The sequence below is a fragment of the Patagioenas fasciata genome, chromosome 1, assembly GCF_037038585.1.
Source record: "Patagioenas fasciata isolate bPatFas1 chromosome 1, bPatFas1.hap1, whole genome shotgun sequence".
Taxonomy (NCBI): Eukaryota; Metazoa; Chordata; class Aves; order Columbiformes; family Columbidae; genus Patagioenas; species Patagioenas fasciata.
The window spans coordinates 190830097-190850315 of record NC_092520.1 but is presented as its reverse complement, the minus strand read 5'-3'; the positions used below and the strand labels follow the sequence as shown (position 1 = coordinate 190850315).

At 37.6% G+C, this 20219-nt stretch overlaps 1 protein-coding gene across 5 annotated transcripts in view; it reads right to left on the bottom strand.

Annotated features, from left to right (window-relative positions):
* PTPRZ1 (protein tyrosine phosphatase receptor type Z1) overlaps positions 1 to 20219 on the bottom strand; it is a 139305-nt gene that overhangs the window by 12682 nt on the left and 106404 nt on the right. For 3 of the 5 annotated variants that reach the window (XM_065837915.2, XM_065837933.2, XM_065837941.2), the window contains exons 13-20: positions 18099 to 18243; positions 10808 to 10899; positions 7429 to 7514; positions 4866 to 4962; positions 3539 to 3621; positions 2649 to 2783; positions 1248 to 1382; positions 52 to 215 (exon numbers count right to left, since the gene is read on the bottom strand). In XM_065837915.2, coding sequence (XP_065693987.2) covers positions 52 to 215; positions 1248 to 1382; positions 2649 to 2783; positions 3539 to 3621; positions 4866 to 4962; positions 7429 to 7514; positions 10808 to 10899; positions 18099 to 18243 — 937 coding nt within the window. Of the gene's footprint in view, positions 1 to 51; positions 216 to 1247; positions 1383 to 2648; positions 2784 to 3538; positions 3622 to 4865; positions 4963 to 5137; positions 5159 to 7428; positions 7515 to 10807; positions 10900 to 18098; positions 18244 to 20219 lie in introns of all 5 variants that reach the window. The other 2 variants (XM_065837906.2, XM_065837924.2) reach the window with 1 other exon arrangement.

The window sequence follows — 20219 nt, the reverse complement described above, 5'->3', positions numbered from 1 at the left end:
TTTTTCTGCAAAACAGAAGCAGGGTGAACCTTATGGCGGTAAAAACCACACCTGCAATGAACCACAACAGGCCCGACAGCGTGGCGCTTGGCGTGCGATGCCTTCCGCACGAAGGTGAGCACGGGCAGCGTGTATTCCGGAACACCCATGTCAGGCCACTGGGTATAATGGTACTGAGTTACTATGCGTCCACTAGACCTCCCTTTCTGGGAACCCTGCAAGAGAAAAATAGTTCTGTATGTAAGCAGCCCACCTTTGAAAGGCAGCTCTTCATTATTTTACTTATGTACCTGATAGTTCTTGAATTAGTGCTGCCTCTATTTAGTTACAACATGCCACGTTGCTCTGAATATTCCAGCTTTCAAAGAGAAGACGAAGGGCCAGTGCTTCTGTCCCATCATCTTGCCCACTGAATGGAAAAATGACCTGGTACTGTCCCTTAGAAAGTCATAGAGAAAGATTAAGGGCACTGGAGGGATAAGAAATTACAGCTGCTCTTAAGAGTCACCAGCCATTCCTGGCACTCTGCTACTCTGTTGGGCAGGATTCCTCTCACTCAGCTTTGGTGATCTGCATGGGAAGTAGCCTTGTGTAGGCTGCTTTTCTAAGCTCCCTCCCTCCATGGCAACTCAGAGGCAGGGACACCTTCAGACAGCAAGTCATCTCATTCATAGATTGGTTCCTAAAATAGGCAGAATAAATTACTTGACAGTAAGTGCATTGTGCACTAATTGTACAGGAAGGCTGAGAGACTAGGCATCTAACACTGAGATGAAATAAATAAAGCTTTCAGAATCCCCCTCAAAATAGCTAATTTCATGCTGCTGAGGTGAGAGCATGCTGGTTCTGATTACAGTAACACAAGGTGTGGATTCACCTGTCCTTAAAAAGGAAAATGGACAGCTGAGGTGGATAATTTAATTCATACCCCATTTTCTACTAGCTGCTCTCTTTCTGAAAATGTACCCTCCTGCTCACCAGGCAGGCAAAGTCCACAGCAGCTCTCCAATGTGATCACTGCTTTCTCCCTGATGGTCCTACATTGCAGCAGGACTACAGGCCAGTGTCTTCTCAGTTTGTTGACCTGGTCAGATTAACTGAAGTGGACAGGCATCGTGGCTGGCTGAGACCTACAGGATTCAGCTTTATGTATACAACAGAACAGAGCTGCCAACAGCCTTAAAAAGTATTCTGAGCAACGTTTAATGCTCCGTTTTGCCCAACTATGTTTCCAGGATGCCACAAACCTTTTTGATCTTGGTGTTTCTAAGAGTAAAATTCCTCACAGTGTAATAGGCAAGTACATGAACACTCTTCTGAGTAACTAAGAAGTTCCCGTATTCTTCACTACCTTCGGCAGGCCAGTACTGGTCACATTTTCTCTGTTAGAAAGCAAATGAAAAATAGAGAAAAAGAGAAAGAAAACAAAATGTCAAACTAGCAAGGTGAAATGTTCAAATGAAAGATCAAAGTCAATGACAAAAAGATACAGAGACTCTCAATATACCCAGTTTATAATAGATATGATCTTCAGCACAAGGGAACAAATAATATGTATTTTATGCTGTAAAGAGAGATGGCTGTGCAAAGACACTCTTTATTTGGAATACTCAAAAAAAAGAGAGGTTTAAATCATGTTATCAGAATTAAAGGGCTCTACAGTTGTGGAACTTGCCATTCTATAGGCACTTCAAAGAAAATAACAGATAATCTACAGGAAAAACATGAACACATTCAAGTCAGTAGAGTCATATGTGGTTTTTGGTTGGTTCATAGCATGGGGAGGGTATATTTATACCTGATCAGCAAGTGATCTTGTGTGTGGCCAGAATATACAGTAGGGAGCTGTGATATCCAGCCTTTTGGTTGGGCAGACATACAGCCTTCTCTAGTACTACTAGAAGAGTGCATGTTTACAGCATGGTATTATAAATGATGTGGTATCCCCAGTGCGGCTCTCACCTGCATTGCTGTGTCTGTATCATCTCACAGATGCTTAATAGGTCATATGACAAGATTTACATGCATTTTAGGCATTGCTGCCAGTATGTGGCTAGCATGATGCAATGCCCCTGTGACCCCAGGGTCCATGTACACACCTATTGCATAGCCAGAAAAATGCACATCCTGTGATGGGGTTTGACCCCTCTTTGTCTCACTGGGAAAACGTGTATCTAGTTGTGTGGCAGGAAAGGTCCCACGGGATGTTAACAGGGAGCAGCCAGTGTATCCAGAAAAATTCACCTGAACTATGGCCTTCCCCTTTCCAGGGTCTAAGGCATCGCTGAGAAAGAGAATGACGGAAAGCAGACTGCTAGTGGAACGTGGTACAAGGTCTGTAGTCTGGCCATGTCTAAATATATACAACAAGTCTTTTTTTCAGTATAAGACAATCTTCTGTAGTTAGACCATGTTATTTTCAAGACTTCAGTTGTTGACAAGGGAGTTTAAATGTTTTCTTTAGTTCTGTATTACAAATCCTTATCTTGAGACTTCTATATCCAATTCTAGAACAAGCAGCTACTACAAACTGTTGCATTTTGCTTGATAAATGCCTAAAGCAGATTTTTAAAAGGGGGAGAAAGGAGTCTGCTAGAGGTAGATCTATCAACATCAGAGAAATAAATAACACACAAAAGTACTCATACCCTTCCTTTCTCAACGAGATTAGTTATCATCACAATAACTTCTACGTTATGTTCCCATATCATTCTCCAGAAATCTTCTGCTGTCGATTTTAGGGGCCCTTGAGCTGCAATGTAGGCTTTTGGCTTGTTGTAGCCCTAAATTGAAATACAACAAATGACACTTGTCAAACCACAGTCTGTGAGCAAAAGGAGGTTGGGAGGAGTACACGACATTTTACGTATCTATTTTTAAAGAATCTCAAAAGCTTTAAAGTACTTTCAAATTTATAACTATCCAAATTGCAGAAACACCATAGCACCAGATGACATACAAATGTAACTGTTATGTCAATGTTTATAATTCCAACAAACAGGATGTATGTTCAAGTGCCTGTGTTCTGTCAGAATGTTGACATGATAGTAATTATGAGACATCTGTTATGATAGTGGTTTAAAAAACGAATCAAGATCATTCGCATGTAAATTGCTGGGTAATGACAACTGAATAAATGGTACCTTGGTGAGGCTCTCAGCCAAATGGCATCTTTCTCTCATGAGATTATCTCAGACAGAAGAATTAACCACTTACCAAAATGAATAAAAGAACAAACATTCAGATGCTAAATGCTTCTGAAATGACTCAGAAGCGACAGAGCGTTTTTTGTTTCATAAAGCTCTTCACTAAGCTGCAACTGCTACAATAATAAGATGGATTCAAGAAAGAACTGGAGTTTCACCTGTGCTTTAACTTTGTAGGCTTAATTTAGATGATTAAAGTTTTTTTTAAATAAAATACGCAATATTGTGTTTTTTGTTTTTGTTTTTTTTTAAAGTCTGTTCACCTCCATTTATCAGTATTTACAGAAAAGGCTGACAGATGAATATACTGGTAGGTAGAAAAAGGCACTTACATCAACGTAGTTGGCATTAATGTAATCAGTCAGTTTTCCATCCTTTTCTGCAAGCTGTGCTAATTTAACCCTAGTATGATCATCTGTAGTAAAACAAGGGAGATAATAAGCACAGTTTTCTGCAAGAATTATATTCTTCCTATAAAAAATCGTCTTTAAAAATACTGAAATGAATTTTTACTATACTTAAGACTAATGCAGTGATAATCACATATGCAAACATCCTGTGCTTAGGTATGAATCAGATTCAAACTTCTAGTTTCCTGAAAAATAAAATAATGAATCCAAGGATTCAAAGATTCAGAATTTAGCTGCCTGAACAGAAGCACCTGGGGTCGTTTTAGGCACTGGAACACATTTCCCAAGAGCCAGGGATCGCCATGGCTGCGTGGTGCCCTGGCTGCCCTGGGATGACTCGATTCAGCTCCACAGGGCAATTCTTGCTACTTGAGGTGCCCTAAGCTGCTTGTGCATTGCCCTTTGATAAAAAAGCCTCTGGGTTTTCACCTTTTGTACAATCAGGTGCAAACACAGAGTGGCAAAGGAAAATCCCTGACTTTCCTTCCCTCTAGGGGTACGTTCAAACAGTTGGAATGGGATTTCTCACTGCTGGTAAACCACTGTCTTCTGCCAGATGGGCTCATTTTGTATCTTTTTCTGTTAAGCTTTACTGATGTTGAATGCTGAACACATATTTAATTTAGAGCTTCTTGTTACCAGGACAAAGTTATAATACTACAGAGAGTTAAGAAAAATATATTAAGCCACCAAAATGATCAAGAGCCCAGAGGCAATAGCTTCAATGGAAGCTTAACAAAACTCAGTAGATGTGTTTCAGAAAAGAAAAATCTGGGATAGTGAAGAAGGGCAACACAATGGGAAAACGTGTCCTGGCTAATGAAGATGATCTTGTGGCAGGGCACAATACCCCGTAAAACCAGTATATGACAGTAAACATATCCAGGGATTGTGAAGCTCCTAGAGAGGATAACTCATCATTATTCCAGATCAAATATGATTATTTTGGCAATCAAAATATCACTTCTTTGGCTTTATATTGGAATTATAAAGAAATCTCTCATCTCCCTTTGGGTCATCACAGAAGAGACAAATACGTCTTGCTAACACATGCTCATCAAAGCAGCAAAATGCCAGAGGACTGACTTGAAGAGATGTGAAATATCATGCTGTTCCTCTCCAAGCACTTTGCTGAACAGTACCCAGAGCTTTCAGTGCAGAGGTATTTTTATTTTCCTTTAATAAAATATAAATCTATATTTGCCTATAAGTATCTCTGAAAAAAACACCATGTGATGCATTTACTTACAAGCAACAATGTTTATGTATCGATTCTTATTCTTGTTGTCAGGATGATTAGAGCTGTCTGATGTAACACCTAGATCTACAGTACAGCTCTGGATTTCCTTAAAAATAAAATAAATAAAAAAAAGTATGTCATACTTTAGTAAGTACTAAGCTACATAAAATGTCTTAAAATACAGTTGTCAGCACAAAAAGAACCACAGCCTTATACCCATTTATCTATGATATTTTACAACTACTTCATTGCTAAAAAAATGCAGTGAAATAATTCCTTACCTGATAAAACTCTTTCAGTGTCTAATGAGGGAATGAATGCAAAAAAAGTAAAAAAAATCAAATTCCACAGCACAGAACAAATGGATAAAAGTGTTTATATAAATTACAATTACTATATGGAAAACAGTTATGGTCATGCAATATATAACTCCATAATAACAACAAAGCTGACGTAACTCTTAAAGGAAACTAGAGGTCATTTTCCTGTTAGAATACCAGCATCTGTTTTCCGATCATTAGCTTTAATGTTAGACCTTAGGCTGGTGAAAGTTTATACACATGAGCAACATCACTGACTTTAGACAGATTATCTATATATTTAACTGTTTGTTGGATGTGTTATTGGTCCTTATAACTGCAGTAGTTTCTCTGGGCAATGGCTTTGCTGTCTTTGCATCCAGCTGTAAAACCTTCCCCAGAGCAGGAGGGTTTGTTGCTGACCTCAGGGTGCTCTGGTGAAGGACAGCGTTATAACTCTCAGTCTGTCACCAGTTTCTCAATGAACCCAACGTTTTTATAAAAAAAGACAGAGACAGGCCTGAGAAGACAGGTATAAAGACAGGTATAAAGTCTATATTTTTTTTTTTTTTTTTAAATTGTATTGATTAACTGACAGGAAACTCAAGCACTTATAAGGTTCTCATTGTTAAGTAGGAAATACGTTGTCATGACTAAAAATACTGTAATAATGTTTTCCAGCACTTTTAGGATTTATTTTCATATTAATCACCTTCACATTCAGCTATTTAAATACATATATGAAAAGTGGTTACAAGTCTGAACATTAGATTTTAAATACGAGTTGTTTTAAAGTAATATAAATAAAAACCTGAACACCCCTGTACTCTCCTCTCCAAATGTAAGCTGACTCTGCAGAGACAATGACTATATTAAATTTTTCCATTTCTTCTAAGTTCTTTATTGGTAAAGAAAAGACCAGGACACTAATTTGGGGGTAGTCTGTAAAGCCAAAAGGCATCTTCAAGACATGATAAGGAGACTGAGTTTTTTGTAATAGTTAAAACAAGCATGAAATAGTTGAGATGGTGTAGGTGTAGCTCAGTGAGATGCAGCATATCTGGTGTTTGCATCACTGCTGCAATTTAGGAAAAGAACAATTTAGGCTGAACAATTTGATTTCTATATTGCTGTCCCCTCTAATGGTGAGAGAACTTTGTAACCATTGTATTTACACATAGTCCTTCAATGTTTGCTCGTATTAACTGCCAACCCAGCTGGAGCCCAGTCCCAGCAGTGTGTACACACACGTGGAACGTGTGAACAGGTACTGGACATTCCCAAGTATTTACAAATTCGTCCCACAATCAGGTGGATGTTTGAACATTAAATTAATTGGAGAAGAAATGCTGCTGAAGAAGGTTAGGTGAATGGCATGGTATTTTTTGTCCACTAGATCATAATACACTAGCTGGGGAACCAAAAGCAAACTCCGAAGATGCAAAACTATGAATTTCTTCACTTTCAGTATTGTTTTTGCACTAGGAACATTGCCATCATATTTTAAATTAACAGAGATCAATTAAAAAACTTGCTTCCATTTCGACTGACTGATTTTGTTAGAAATCCTTCTCAAGAATCTTAATAGCCCAGCTTTAATTACAGAATTTGAGTTTATGATGTTTATTTTATGACTTAGGTTAGAACATATCAGTCGTTAAATTGCTTGTAATGCATATGAGTGTGAAAAACAATGAAGTTCACTAGTTAGATATGGTGATAGTAGCATTAAATGACGAAAGCATATGCTTCAAAGTTCTGAAATACCTCATGTGAACCATATATTTTAGGATAGGAACTGTAAAGCTTTCATGACTACTTAGGAAGACTAGATTAGCTCCCCTGTTAATCAGAAGTCTTGCCAAGTGTACTCATTATTACTTCCATATTTTTTTCTCTGTAAATGGAGCAAACAAATGTGGGTAGCTTCTGCAAATTCAATTTGCATTAGTGTTGGAAACCCTTTAGATCTAAAACTGTATCTGATTAACCATTGAGATTGCATTAACTTTGCATAGTCTATTCACACAATCATTCAGTATATCACCACAGTGATAAATGTTGCCATTTGCATGCCAGTCCTGTTAGATTTTACAAATCTCACTAGTCCTTATGCATAAACAGTCCTTACTGGGCTCACAGTACTCATATTTACATGCGTTTATGAAATTGGTGTCCAAGTCAGAATGTAATACCCTGTTCACTGTTTCAGGCATTTGAACTTAAAATTATTTGTATGTGCTAAGAAGAAAGATGACATCATAGAACCATACCTCAAATTCTTCAGAAAAACCACTACTTGCATGTAAATCTGCAACATGTTTTGGAAAATGCTTTATTGGAATTGCTCCAACATCATCTTAGGGATGGGAAAAGACAAAAAACATATTTATGAAGAATAAAAAGCGAGTGACATATAAAAAAGTTTATATGTAGGCAATCCACACAACATTCTGAAATAGAATTTTTGACATGAACTTTGGGTATACAGCTCCCACAAAAATAGAAGCACTCTTTAACATCATTAACATTTCTAAAATAATTCTCTAGCACTTATACGCTTCTAAATGACCATTTGCAAAGAAGATATAGAAAATGCCTTCCTAGGTCTTGCTCTCTCTTTAAATCCTCAAAATCAAGGTGCTGACTCTGCAAGATGCTGAGCTTGTCTGTCAGTTGAAGAACACTCAGAACTACCTATGAAGTCAACGGGAAATGGGAGGACTGGGAGTTTACTACACGATGTTCGATGGGGGAGGTAGGAGCAGAGCTCTGAATAACACTGGTAAAGAAAGGATGATCAGGCAGAGGAGTCTGGGTGCTTTGGGCTGATTCGTGTTGCACTGGGACTCTAACACAGTACATGGACTGGCCACATAGTCCTGAGCCAACTATATGGATGCACCATTATACCAGTAGCATAATTTCAATTCATGTGTTGCACGTTTGCATTGGCATCCCTATGAAACAACAACTAATTTTCACCTTTAACTGCATGAGTGAGTATTTCAGTAGAGATTTTTCCCCCATACTCCCCTTGATTCTGATTACCAATTTATAAATGATCTTATCTCTGATCCTGGGAGTACTGACCGCAAATTTTCACATTAGGTTTTAAGTGAAAGATTCAAGTTTAAGACTTTTTGGATACTCACAAAGACAACAACTATATTCTTAACCAATAAATGCAACTTCTGGGTCCTGATACTGAGTGTGAATTTTCCATCTGATGTTTATATTTCAGGACATTTCAGTTTTACTTTACACAAATACAGAAGAACACTCTTGCACAGAACATGCATTAGAGATCATGTCAAAAAGCTTTGGAACTTTTTATCTGCTTTTTCCTGCAAATATGCTATGTAAACAAAGTCACCTCTTCTGTTAATTAATTACCTGTTAAAGGATGACATTATTTCAGTTACTTTTCATTCTGAAGAATACTACTTTTTTTTTTTTTTCCTTTTTTTTCCCCAAAGCCTTTCATGGATTAAAAACATGTTTATTTCACAATTTGTAATATTATCACTGTTCCATATGAGAAAGAAATATAAAAACCATTGAACAAGGACCTGTTATTTACATGAACAGATGTTCAGCATTTAGGCCACCTAACAAATTTAGCTATAAGTTATGAATAATTTGTTGATTTGTACTGAAATCTATCTGGTCTTCCACTTACATGAACGCAATGAATACAAAAAGTGAATTTATCTAGTCAAGCCCAGGAGAAGCTGAACAAATGCGTAATATGCTTCATACATGAAACCTGGCGTAAAGCGTTTATTCTAATGATATGCAAACATGAAACCAGAAGGGAAGGTAGATGACCCTAAGGGCAGGGACAGTAAGGGACAGAGAGATCTCAGGTCTGGTGTTGTTGCTGTTTTTTTTCCTTGTCAATGCTAATCTCCCAATTCAATCACTTCTGACTCCAGGAATACATTTTATATCTGAATGACAGGAATCACTTGAAAGTACTTAAAGGTTGATAGTGGGTCCTAATATTACCCTGTAATTCATTATTTGTTCTAAATGTGTCTTTGAATTAGGTTGTGAAGTGCCAGGGCATTTTCTGTGAATAACTGAAATTCTCCTGTCTCTGCCAATGAAACCCCACAAAAGGAAAACTTAATATATAATGAGATCTGCAGAGTGCAATTTCAGTCATAATAGTAATAATAAAAAATTAAACTTAGCAGTTACAAAAGGCTCATCCTGCTCTATGCTCTTTGCCAGTATTATACTACGGTTAGTCTCAATTGCTGTAAAATTACACTGGTGAAACACTTGTCCAAGAGAAAACACAAAACCTGCTCTCTTGACATCACAAAATAAAACAAAAATATATCCTCAGTGCTTTCAACTTTTTCCATAAAATATTTTATGTATCTTTCAGTCAGAAACACTGTTTAAGTTAATATTTTGGAAGGAAAACCTTCAGCATCTTATTTTAAGCACTCAGAATAACTGTAACTGCAATTCTGTCTTATGACAATGGAAAACATTATCTCCCTGAAGTGAGCTTGTCAGGAAAAAATGCAGTAAAATTATACAGCTGTACTCCAATCTAGTTAATGACAGAGAGTGAGAGCAGAGATTTCCTACAATTATTGCCACTTCACATTAATATATAATCACATTTTCTGAAATCAAGCTACATCCCTGCCTATTAACCATTTAGAAAAAGGTTATGCATCCCCTAACAACAGCAATCAATACAAGAGGCATCTAAAGATCCCTACAATTCAGTTACAACAGAAGCCTAATGTTTTGGATTTATTAATTGTGTTTACTAGTTACCTACACAAGGGCTGACTCTGTTTCCCTTAGTCATTCCAAGGGAAACCATCCCCTTTTGTAGAGTTTGCAAAAGCATTACTTGTGGAACAAGATATCTTTCTATTATGTGTGAAAATATGGTTCGGGATCTGCTGTAGAATTAATCTATTTAAGGTACTTTTTATTCTACTCAGACTGAAGAAGCTGGGAGGGCTGCATGTGCTCCTCTGATACTCTGAGGAGGAAAGAAAAGTAAGTTTCTCCAAATAACAGTGGTCAATATGAAACCAGAAGATGCTAATAATATCCCGCACTTATGTATCATTTTTATGAGAGACTTACAGAGAACTTTAGTAGTAGTAAATGTGCTAGTAAAATCTATCAGTTAAAGAAAACATTGTAATTGAAATGAAATGCAGATAGATGAGGCACATATTGGTCCTGCTGGTAAAAAGAATAGATCATGTTCTATAAAATGCGACAAATTCAATTAGAGGAAGAAATACAGCAGACTACGTTGCTTGTGTAATCCTCTACTTTGTGACAATGAACCAGAGTTATTTAGTATAGCTCTAATTTCTACACCAGAAGACTTTTCTAGTGAGGCTACACCTCAAATGGCTAAAAGGCACAGGGTATCTTTGAGACAACTCTGTAAGGTGAGGATATTTCTCTTCCTTGTTACCTACAGGAGAGAATATTAGTAACGCTAGTCTCTGCCTCTGTCAAGTGCACTTGTGTTTATTAGTACAAGAGGGAACAAATCTGGTTTACAGATATTACACTATGTGAAGAATTAATACGGACACATACAGGGCAGGTTCTTCCAACAGCTAACACCAATCCACAGAACAGTTGACAAAAAAATACCTGAGACTGGGAAGACTGGAGCTGGTGGAGCAGAAATCACTCGAGGTGATGTATTATCTTCTAAATAAAAGTGAGCAGTCTGGAAACATTTCCTAGAGAGGAAGAAATGTAAATAAATATTGCAAAAATAAAACATTACCTGAGATCTTTTGGAATTCTGGCATTACTGAGTAAGAAAGAAAATCACAGTCTTGAACATCAGTTTTTCATGGAGTGTCAAATACTACTGCTGTAATATAAATATTCCCCTAATACACCACCGAATTATGCATACAACCTGAAGACACTACATTAACTCAGTATTATACAGATTCATGCATCTTTACCTATACCAGAGGCAGAAGACAGAGCACACACCAGACATAGCGAAAGCTGAAAGAGGAACTCTGCATCAGGAGCTACTGTAGATGCTGCACAACAATTCCAAGTATAAAAAATGCCATTGTCTTCCTTGCTTATCCAAATTGGCACACATAATTACTGTTCCCTTTCACGTGACTATGCTAGCATGAAGACTGAGCAACGTATGAGATCAGTTCTGGTAATTCATCGATAGATCCTACTGCAGACACAGAAATGCAATAAAAGACAACATGCCCTGTAACACATGAAACGGTGGCTCCGCAATTACTATAACTGGAGCTAAAGCATTTTTTTCGTAATGTAATTGCAACACTGAGGGGCACCTTAAACAAGGACTTCCTGAAGCTGACAGACAGGAACAGGGGAATTTATAACTCCAGAAGATGCTAGCTTTGTTGCAAAAACATTGAAGGATGAATACAAATTGAATCAACCTTAACTATGATCCTCAGTGTTATTTGTATCTATGCTGTAATCCAGATGTGAAGATAATAAGAATAGCATCTGTTAAGAGCCCAAGCTCTTCAAAGGACTAAATAACCAACTGCTGCTGTAAGCATTGCAAAGCCTCCTTAATTAAAAAATCTCCATATGATTAGACAGGCTAATAACAATCTTTACTCTGGGTCACTTAATCTATTTGAATTATTATTCATTAGTCATTAAATTTAAAAAGAACTATATGCATCAGGAAAATTTTAATCTAATTTTATATTGACAAGATTCTGCTTCTTCAAAGCTGTTGGCTGAAGCTATTGTATGATTGTTTGCTATTTTGTGTAATCACTGTTATTTTACATTCTTCTATACTGTTCCTGTATCACTGCACTAATGAAACCCCTCATATAATAGTTATAACGAAAAAGAAATTCTGAAGCTACTTTGAGGGATAGGGAATATGTGGATGTTGTTTTTCTTTCCAGAACCATTAATGTATATCATAAAGTCTTTGGTAAGCTTATTTGAATTAAGCCTTTGGGAAACATGCCCATACTCTTGGAATCTGTTGGGAATTTTATGCCTTTGTACAATGCAGATCCTCTTAAAGCACAAAAAAAAGTGGGCAGCTACATCAAAGGGAAAATTGTGGCATGCAAAATAGTGCTGGTGAATCACACAACAAACACATTTGGATTCCAGCTAGAATCCTCTAAAAGTAAATTTGTGATGGTCATGGAGGAGACTGGGCTTTGCATGACATGTTTGGAGTAAGACTATCCATTATGTACTTGGTTTTACCTAGAAATTGCAATTTTGGGTGCAGACCAAGAAGACATTCAGGATGTGCCTGGGAACATATTCCTAATTTTTAACGAGGCTCTGACATTAGCACTCCATAGAGTTAGCAGGTGCTGAGGTGGGAGTGGCTGTCTCAGTGCGCGCGTAATACTCGAGAGTCTCAGGACTGTGTGTGAAACGTCTGTGAGAGGCTGGTAAGTATTAGAGTGCTTCAAATCACTAAACACTTCAGTGAAGTCTGGCCCTGCCTGCTGGGTACGAAGAATACTGATGCATTATGTTTATGAAAAACAGTACCAACCAAACATGCCAACCTGTCTGACACTAAACCTTTAAAAGCAAAATACGTCCTCCCCCTGATGTCTGCTGCTTATGAACAATGATCAGACATAAAGTTTAGAGACTAACATTACACAGTTTTGTCACCTCCTTGCTTGAGAAAAGGCTGACCTAAAAAGAATTTAATTAGCATAATGGCTTTCACATCTAAAGCAGTACTTAAAATGTACTTGTAATATGCCATACATTCACTATCCCTCACTGAGCTACTGTAACTTTAATCTTTAACAAGTTAATTGTAGCTGAAAATAAATTACACCCTTAGCACATTTGGGAGACAAATTCATAGCAGTTGACTTAACCTGTAATAAGACTCATAAATAGGCACTCCATCTGCTTCCGTATCAGCAGTGAAAGCCGTCATGACTAAACCTAATGTTAATAACTATGTCTTGTTAATTATCACTTGTTGTTAATGAAAAAAGTGATGACTATTTCAAACTTCCAGACAAAGGGTTCATCATTCAATGTTAACCTGATTATTTAATTTACACCTTTCATCACAGCATTTAGATCTTCAACCTAAAACCGTAATTTGTAATTTAGACACCGCACTTCTTCAAACACATACTTTATATATGGAGACAGTGCTAAGCCATTGAGTTAATTAGTGTCTGTGTCTGTAGGGGAAGCCGTGTAGCAGCAGCAGCTCTTTGGAGGGATGATAGATGTGAATGAACACTTAAATGCGAATAACCTGGGATAGGGCTGCGCCTCAGATTGTAGACGACATGGTCTTCCTGGCCAGTGGGCGCCTGGACCTTGGCTGAGGAGATGCCCCTGCTGGGGTAGGGACTGCTCAGAGCCTGACTGGGACTGTCACCGAGGCAGGTGACATGGTGCGGAGCTGTGTGTGTGTGCCCGTGTGCACGTGTGTGCAGAGAGGTCATCGCTCGTGTCGGCCAAGAAGGGAGATGAACCTCAAGAATCAGAGGTATCTGTGACAGGATGGGTTTGCATATCCACTGTGCATCCAGAACAGTCTTAGAGGCACAATTATTTCTTTCTTTGAGAATTTCAGGGTCTTCTGTGCTCACAAGGTATCTCCCAACAGGTATTGCCAAACTCTTATTAAAATTTATTTTTGAATTGTTCTGATCATTTAACAATCTGATGGCTCCAAAGATCCTCAAATGGATCCTCAACAGATCTAGTGATTCAAATTATTCCATTTTTAAATGGTTCCAATTAATTTTTAAGTGCTCATCAGCTGAATTTTTTTTTTTTAATTTTATTAACTCTTTTATTTAAAATTGAAGTCACATAGTTGAGAAGTTCTTCCCTCATGGATGGGTGAGTGTGGCCTTTGTAAGTTTAAATCTGTTGTTAGTGTGTCCCTGCATGTGCGAGTTTAACTGTCCTTAGAAGGCGTTCTCAACTTTGTTGCCTTAAATCTGGCACAGGACCCGAGCCACCAGTTCAAACAGTAGATAAGAAAGTAACGTTCTCTGACAGCTGTGTTTTGAAGCTATAGGGTGGTACAGGAAAGACAAAATTTAAATGACTATTTAGGGTGTTGTCTGTCATTGGGTTGGTCATTTCTGAAGCATTTCTGTCATGTAATGTCTAGGAGGCTTCATGACACCCAGCTGATATTCAGAATGTCTGTTAATAGAAATGTAGCTGGAACTGCATCAGTGGTTTACCGTTCACATTATTAGAGCTAGTCTCTTACTGAGATTCACATATATTTTTTGAAAAAGCATCTTGAATGATGCAACTCCCACTGACAACTCTTACCATTTTACTGTTTTCCAAGCTCTTCTGATAACCATTATAAAAATTGATCTGCACAAATAGCCTGACATTTCTTCCTATACATCATTTCAGCAGGTTTATTTTCATTTATCACTTCTATGAACTGTTCCAGAAGAGTACACACATGCAGAAGCAATTTCCAGTATATTATATGTCAGCACAGAGAAACTTCTTATTTCAGTGACCTTAACAGATAAGGTTAATTCAGCAAAATGGGAATGATGAAGCCATTCAGAAAGGAAAAGAACAGAGCAAGGAGATTCAAATATCCCTGCTGCATCTCTGCTGCAAGGACTCAGTCAAATAGATGGACACTGAGAAAGACAGACAGCCTCTAGATTTGGATGGAAAACTCCCTCTAAAGCTGAAAAAAAACCCTATGCAGATGACAAGGCCATCAAACAGGCAAAAGAATCTCCTTGTTCATTCCACTGTAATCTTAATCACGTTGAAGAAATGAAAGGAAAATGACATTGCTTGAAAATTGCTTGAATTACAAAAGATCTGATACACAGAACTAGACTAGTTCAAAATTGTGTATTTTCCTACTGGCAATTAGACAAACTTTAGATAATATTGCCATTAAAAGTTTTCATCCCTGTCAGATAAATGAATATTTTATCACAGAAAGATTGAAATTGTGTCTAATGAGATAGTGGAGAGATTGGGGAATTTCCTCAAGTGATGATTAACAATTTCATATTAAAAAAAAAAAAAAACCAAACAACAACCCCAAAACCCAAACAACAGATGGTACGGAATTATTTTTCTGATACAAGTCATTCAAGTGAAGAACAAAATAATTTTGCCTTTCTTTAACCTTGAGAAACTGGAACTTGTCGCTCTTGGTAGTTATTTGATTCTTAAATCAAATAACTCACCTTTTGCAGATTCAAATTAGGAGCTAATGGTGGAAACAGCTCAAAGCACTATTCACTCAAATACCCCACTAGGACATACCAATGCAATTCTTGAGTACTGTTGCCAACGGAATATAGAATAACTTCTTGCAAACCTAAATGATTCATGAGCTTTAATAAGTGAAAATAACTGGCCCAGATAAAAACAAAACATTATAAAAAGAAACACTGACAGTTCACATCAATTATTAAAAAAAAAAACCTAACCACAAAAATTCTTACCGTCTTTAGACTGCTATTTTCTAGGCTTATTATAAACTGCATAGCAATAAAGTTAATGTTCCGATTTTTCCCAGGCTTTAACAAGAGGTGAGGGTTTTGGCACCTTTGGAAGAGGGCCACGAAGTCCTACCTACAGTACATACTGTTTATTTTTAATTCTTCTGAAATAAGAAACACATTACTGGTGTTATCATAATGCCAAGAAAATTTCCTTGAGGATTAACAAAAAAAGAGCTCCATATTTTATTTTGCAGTACACAAGAAATATAGGAAAGATTAAATTCAAGTTCAAGAAGATATTACTGCTAACAGGATTTTTGTTTTATTTTGAAAGACCTATGTTACAGAATTGTTCATTCCCAGAGAAAGGATATGAAATGAACACAATGTTATTCGGCAAAAACAAGCTTGTAATGTGTAGGATTACTAGAACTGCACTGTACAATCTGGGTTTTAAAATGGATGGTGTTCTTTGGCAAATAAAAGAGATTTCAAATACTATTCAGTATTGGGGATGAAACCCTTTGGAAGATGAATATGAATGTTCATGTTGCGTAACTTGAGAGGAAGAGGTTCTCAGTGTGGAAGTGGTTGGCTGGAAATCCTGTGATGGACAGTATAATTATCCAACTAGACATAAACCAGGACATGAGATGGCAACTAACTACTTCTTTAGAAAGAAGAAGAAATCTTGCCTGGAACAAAGGAAGACTGAACTCAGTTCGTTAAGCCTAGTGTGCTCAGAGATGGGCTGTATCCTGTCTGCATGTGGGATGCACCCCGCTGAGCCGAGGGCAAACCAGTGCCAATAGACTAGAAGAAAAGTCAGTAAGCTCAACCCTGACACCATAGCCCAAAGAATACAGTAGTCAGTAGCTTGGAAAGGGCAGTCTGAGGTCAAGTTCCTGGTTCTTAATCACCTTATGCATTGTAGATTAAACAGGATTGAGTAGGAGAAATAAAAACAAAACAAAACAAACAAAAACAAACAAACAAAAAAACCCCACAAAAACTACAAAACCGACAAAAAAAGCCCAAGCTCTGGAAGCATCTGTGAAGTGTTTGGGCCTGCCTCTCCCTCTTGTTTGTACAGCTCCTGGAAGAGCTGTTTCTTGCAGGTAGTTTACATGGCAGCACTACAGAAGCCGTAACAGGATCAGGTTCCTGGCAACCACCAAACAATAAAAATCTCCATAGCAGGAAGATTTTGCAATTTACTTCCCTGTACTGGACCACTGTGTTTCCTCGCTGGCAACCTGCACCCTTGAGAAAGCGTTAGGGCTGTGCATGGATTCTGAAAGCTCTATGAAAGCTTAAGCAGACCTGTCCCTAGAAAGACTCTCTGGCTTTATCGAGAACCAATGAAACAGAGCCAAAGGCTTGAGCACTACGACATACTGTCACATGGCTAACGAGATTCCTGGCATGCTCTTAGCTCAGGCCAGCTTGCATTATTTCACATGATGCTCAACACAGTCTGGTGTCAGCACAGGGCAGAGACCATTCCCAGCAGGTGATGTGAATGCAACCACACTGGTTATTCCCCCTGTGAGGGAAGAGTCTTCTGCTGTATGGAAGAGATCTGTGCCATGCCAGCTGATGTGCTTTATTTCACAGGATAGGTAGAGTCTTTTGCCCTCACTGATTATGTTATCATGACTTTTTATAGCTGTCACTTCTCTTTAGCCCATTTTTTTTTTTTCTGTCTTATCAACTTATCAAGTCACAGAGAAACAGGCCCATGAGGGAGCCTGAGCATGTGTATGCACATGAAATGCATCTGTAGTTACCCACTGAATGGTCTGAAAAGCTGGGAGGTAAATTGTGGTTCAGAGACAGGCAGAATCACGAAGAACAATTTTTAAATCACAGAATATCGTAAGAGCTACTCAATAATTGATCTTAAAATATTGACACTAATATACTAACATTAAACTATCCCAGTTCTGTCTTGCATAGTGTCAGCTACAGTACACTCCTACAGTTCTACATGAATAGCTTATTCACATAGTCCTGTTGAGGATCACAGACTCTCATCCTGAATTGACAACTACCTTTTTTAACTGTTAAAGAATTGGAAAGATAGGAAACAAACCCATGCCATGCTATTTTTCTTCTCCCTCCTGTTCTTCAGTGCTCAGTTAAGTCACTTGGCTTCTAGGCATTAACAATCACAAGTAACTGTTTACTAATATCCCTCAATATGGAAATAAACTATTTCCAATGGTTCAACCCTCTGTAACCAAAAATAATTTTAGTTGAGCATTTTTGACAGAAACCTCCTTATTTTGACAGCTTCATGTCACTGCAGAACTGGGAGGAACACAAAGACACCGTGAGCGACAAGATCCAGTCTCCTTCCTGTAAACCAGCTCAACAATGTCAATCACATTTTTCAAATCAGAGCTCTTTAGAACTGAAAAATAACAAACAACCAAAAAGCAACTTACCTCCAGTATATGAGAATACCCACAAGAATCACTAGACAGATAAAAGTCAGGGCTGATACGACCACAAGTGGTATAACTGTCTTCTTCTCTGATTCCAGACTCTCAGCTAGACCGATACGAGACTCATGGCTACTATTACTTGCCTCTGCAGTCAGAGAAAATTGAAACAGTTCATGTTTAAATTCTGACAAACGTACAGCACAAGTGAATGTGTCTTATAAAGAGCCTATTTAATACCACTTACCTCTATTTTTTACTATGTACTGCAGAAAGTGTACACATTTGCAAACCAGCTTAAGGAAAACAAGCAGATAGAGGGTAAAGGAAAGTGTTCAAGCTTATGTGATTCAGCCTTCCAGCAGTGGAAACTTCTCTTTGCAAGAATAGCAGATTGTTGTTAAAATATAGGAGAAGAAAGCTTTACATTTTCATCTGTTTATTAGCTGAAAGCCAACTGAGTTAAAGAATCTAAATATATAATACTGGAATGTGTATACAACACTTAGATATTAAACTGTCACTCATATAATGCAAATCTGACTAATAGTTTAATGGGAAAATTTTCTAACAATAGTCTCTATGTGCTTGCTCTATTGCACTTAAGGCTTCTGTATTTTAACACATTATCCATTCTGAAACTCGCCTTATAGATACATCCTTCTTGCAATACTTCCTCGTCCAACTCTACTGGGCCCAGAATTACATTTCCTACCTCCACCTTTCCAGGCAATCAAATTATTATTTAGATATTGTCTAGATTTCAGATTTATGTCAGCCTTGTAATGCTGGATGACAGAAATATTTAGACACAGGAACCTGTATGAAGATTAAAACAGTATATTTTATAATCTCATTAAAATACGGGAACACAATGGTGGGTGAGACCAAGTCTGCGTTTTTGAATTTTAACCATAACTTAAAAAGTAACCACTTTAAAACTGTGATTTTGACACAGAATGACTGATTCTTTTCAATCTGTGCAGTTTACTGTGATCTGTGACCATTATATGAGATAAAACACAGAAATAAACACTTTTGTACTTGCTAGAATTAAACCCCTAGATTTTCTAAGAACGCCTTCTGCTTTTGTGAACAGTCCTAACTCAATGGATGTTCTGTATGGGATCAGAATTTTGCTGTCTAGAAATCAGTCGCACTCCACTGGTATTTCAAGGGACCAGTTCTAGAGGAATAAAAAGCTTTCAGAGAAAAGGGAGGAGGGAATGGAGTTGTATCTGAAAAAAAGACAACAAAGCACATGTCCCAAACATGATGTCAAAAAACAAACAGCTTCACACAGCACAGATTTCCAGGCAGCTTTCTGCTTCCATTTTCTTGATATTAGGGACTTTCAGGGCTTTCTATGAAAAAAGGTCTAGGCTCTGATCTTGCAAGTATCTTCTTGGTTTTAGTTCAAAGTACTCAAACACCCAAATCAATCACTACTCCTTAAATCCTGCAGCTCAGTGTGCAAAGTGATTGCAGGCACAAGTTGCTACTGAAAAATCTGTCCCTGAGTTTCTGGTGAGGAGGCTAAAATCAGTATTTCCTACTAATTTCAGAAGAAACTACATGTATGCATGAGAGATCAGAACACAATCTCTTTGAAGTATTCAGACTTGCTTATTCAACTCAGGACTAATTAATACTGTAAACCCCAGTCTCATCTGTCTGATGACAGGGTTCCTTCAAACCACATGATCCAACTCCATTTGCATTCCTTCTAAGGGGAAGGAAGAGGCTTCTGTAACAGGGCAGTTCTTGCCCACTTGGCTATCACTCCAATGACAGCAGCTGAAGAGGCAATTTCATCTATAGTAGATTTCTTTGCACCCTAAAAATTGATGAGTTTGGATCCTTTACACATTTCTTTATATTACTTTCTCTTACAGTTTTTCAACAGAGGTTGGAAGGTTGAGGTAGTCATAGAGGTCTCATGAAGAAGTCCCTAGTTCAGAACAAGCATCAATATGCATTAACAATGACAAAGACTGGGAAAAGTTTAAATGACATTTTTTTCTGTAATGGTCATAAAAAGGAGACAATTCATCATTTTCTGGTGAATGCACTGTTATGTATAAATAAGTTCTCAGCTGAAGGGTTTTTTTTTCTTTCCATTGT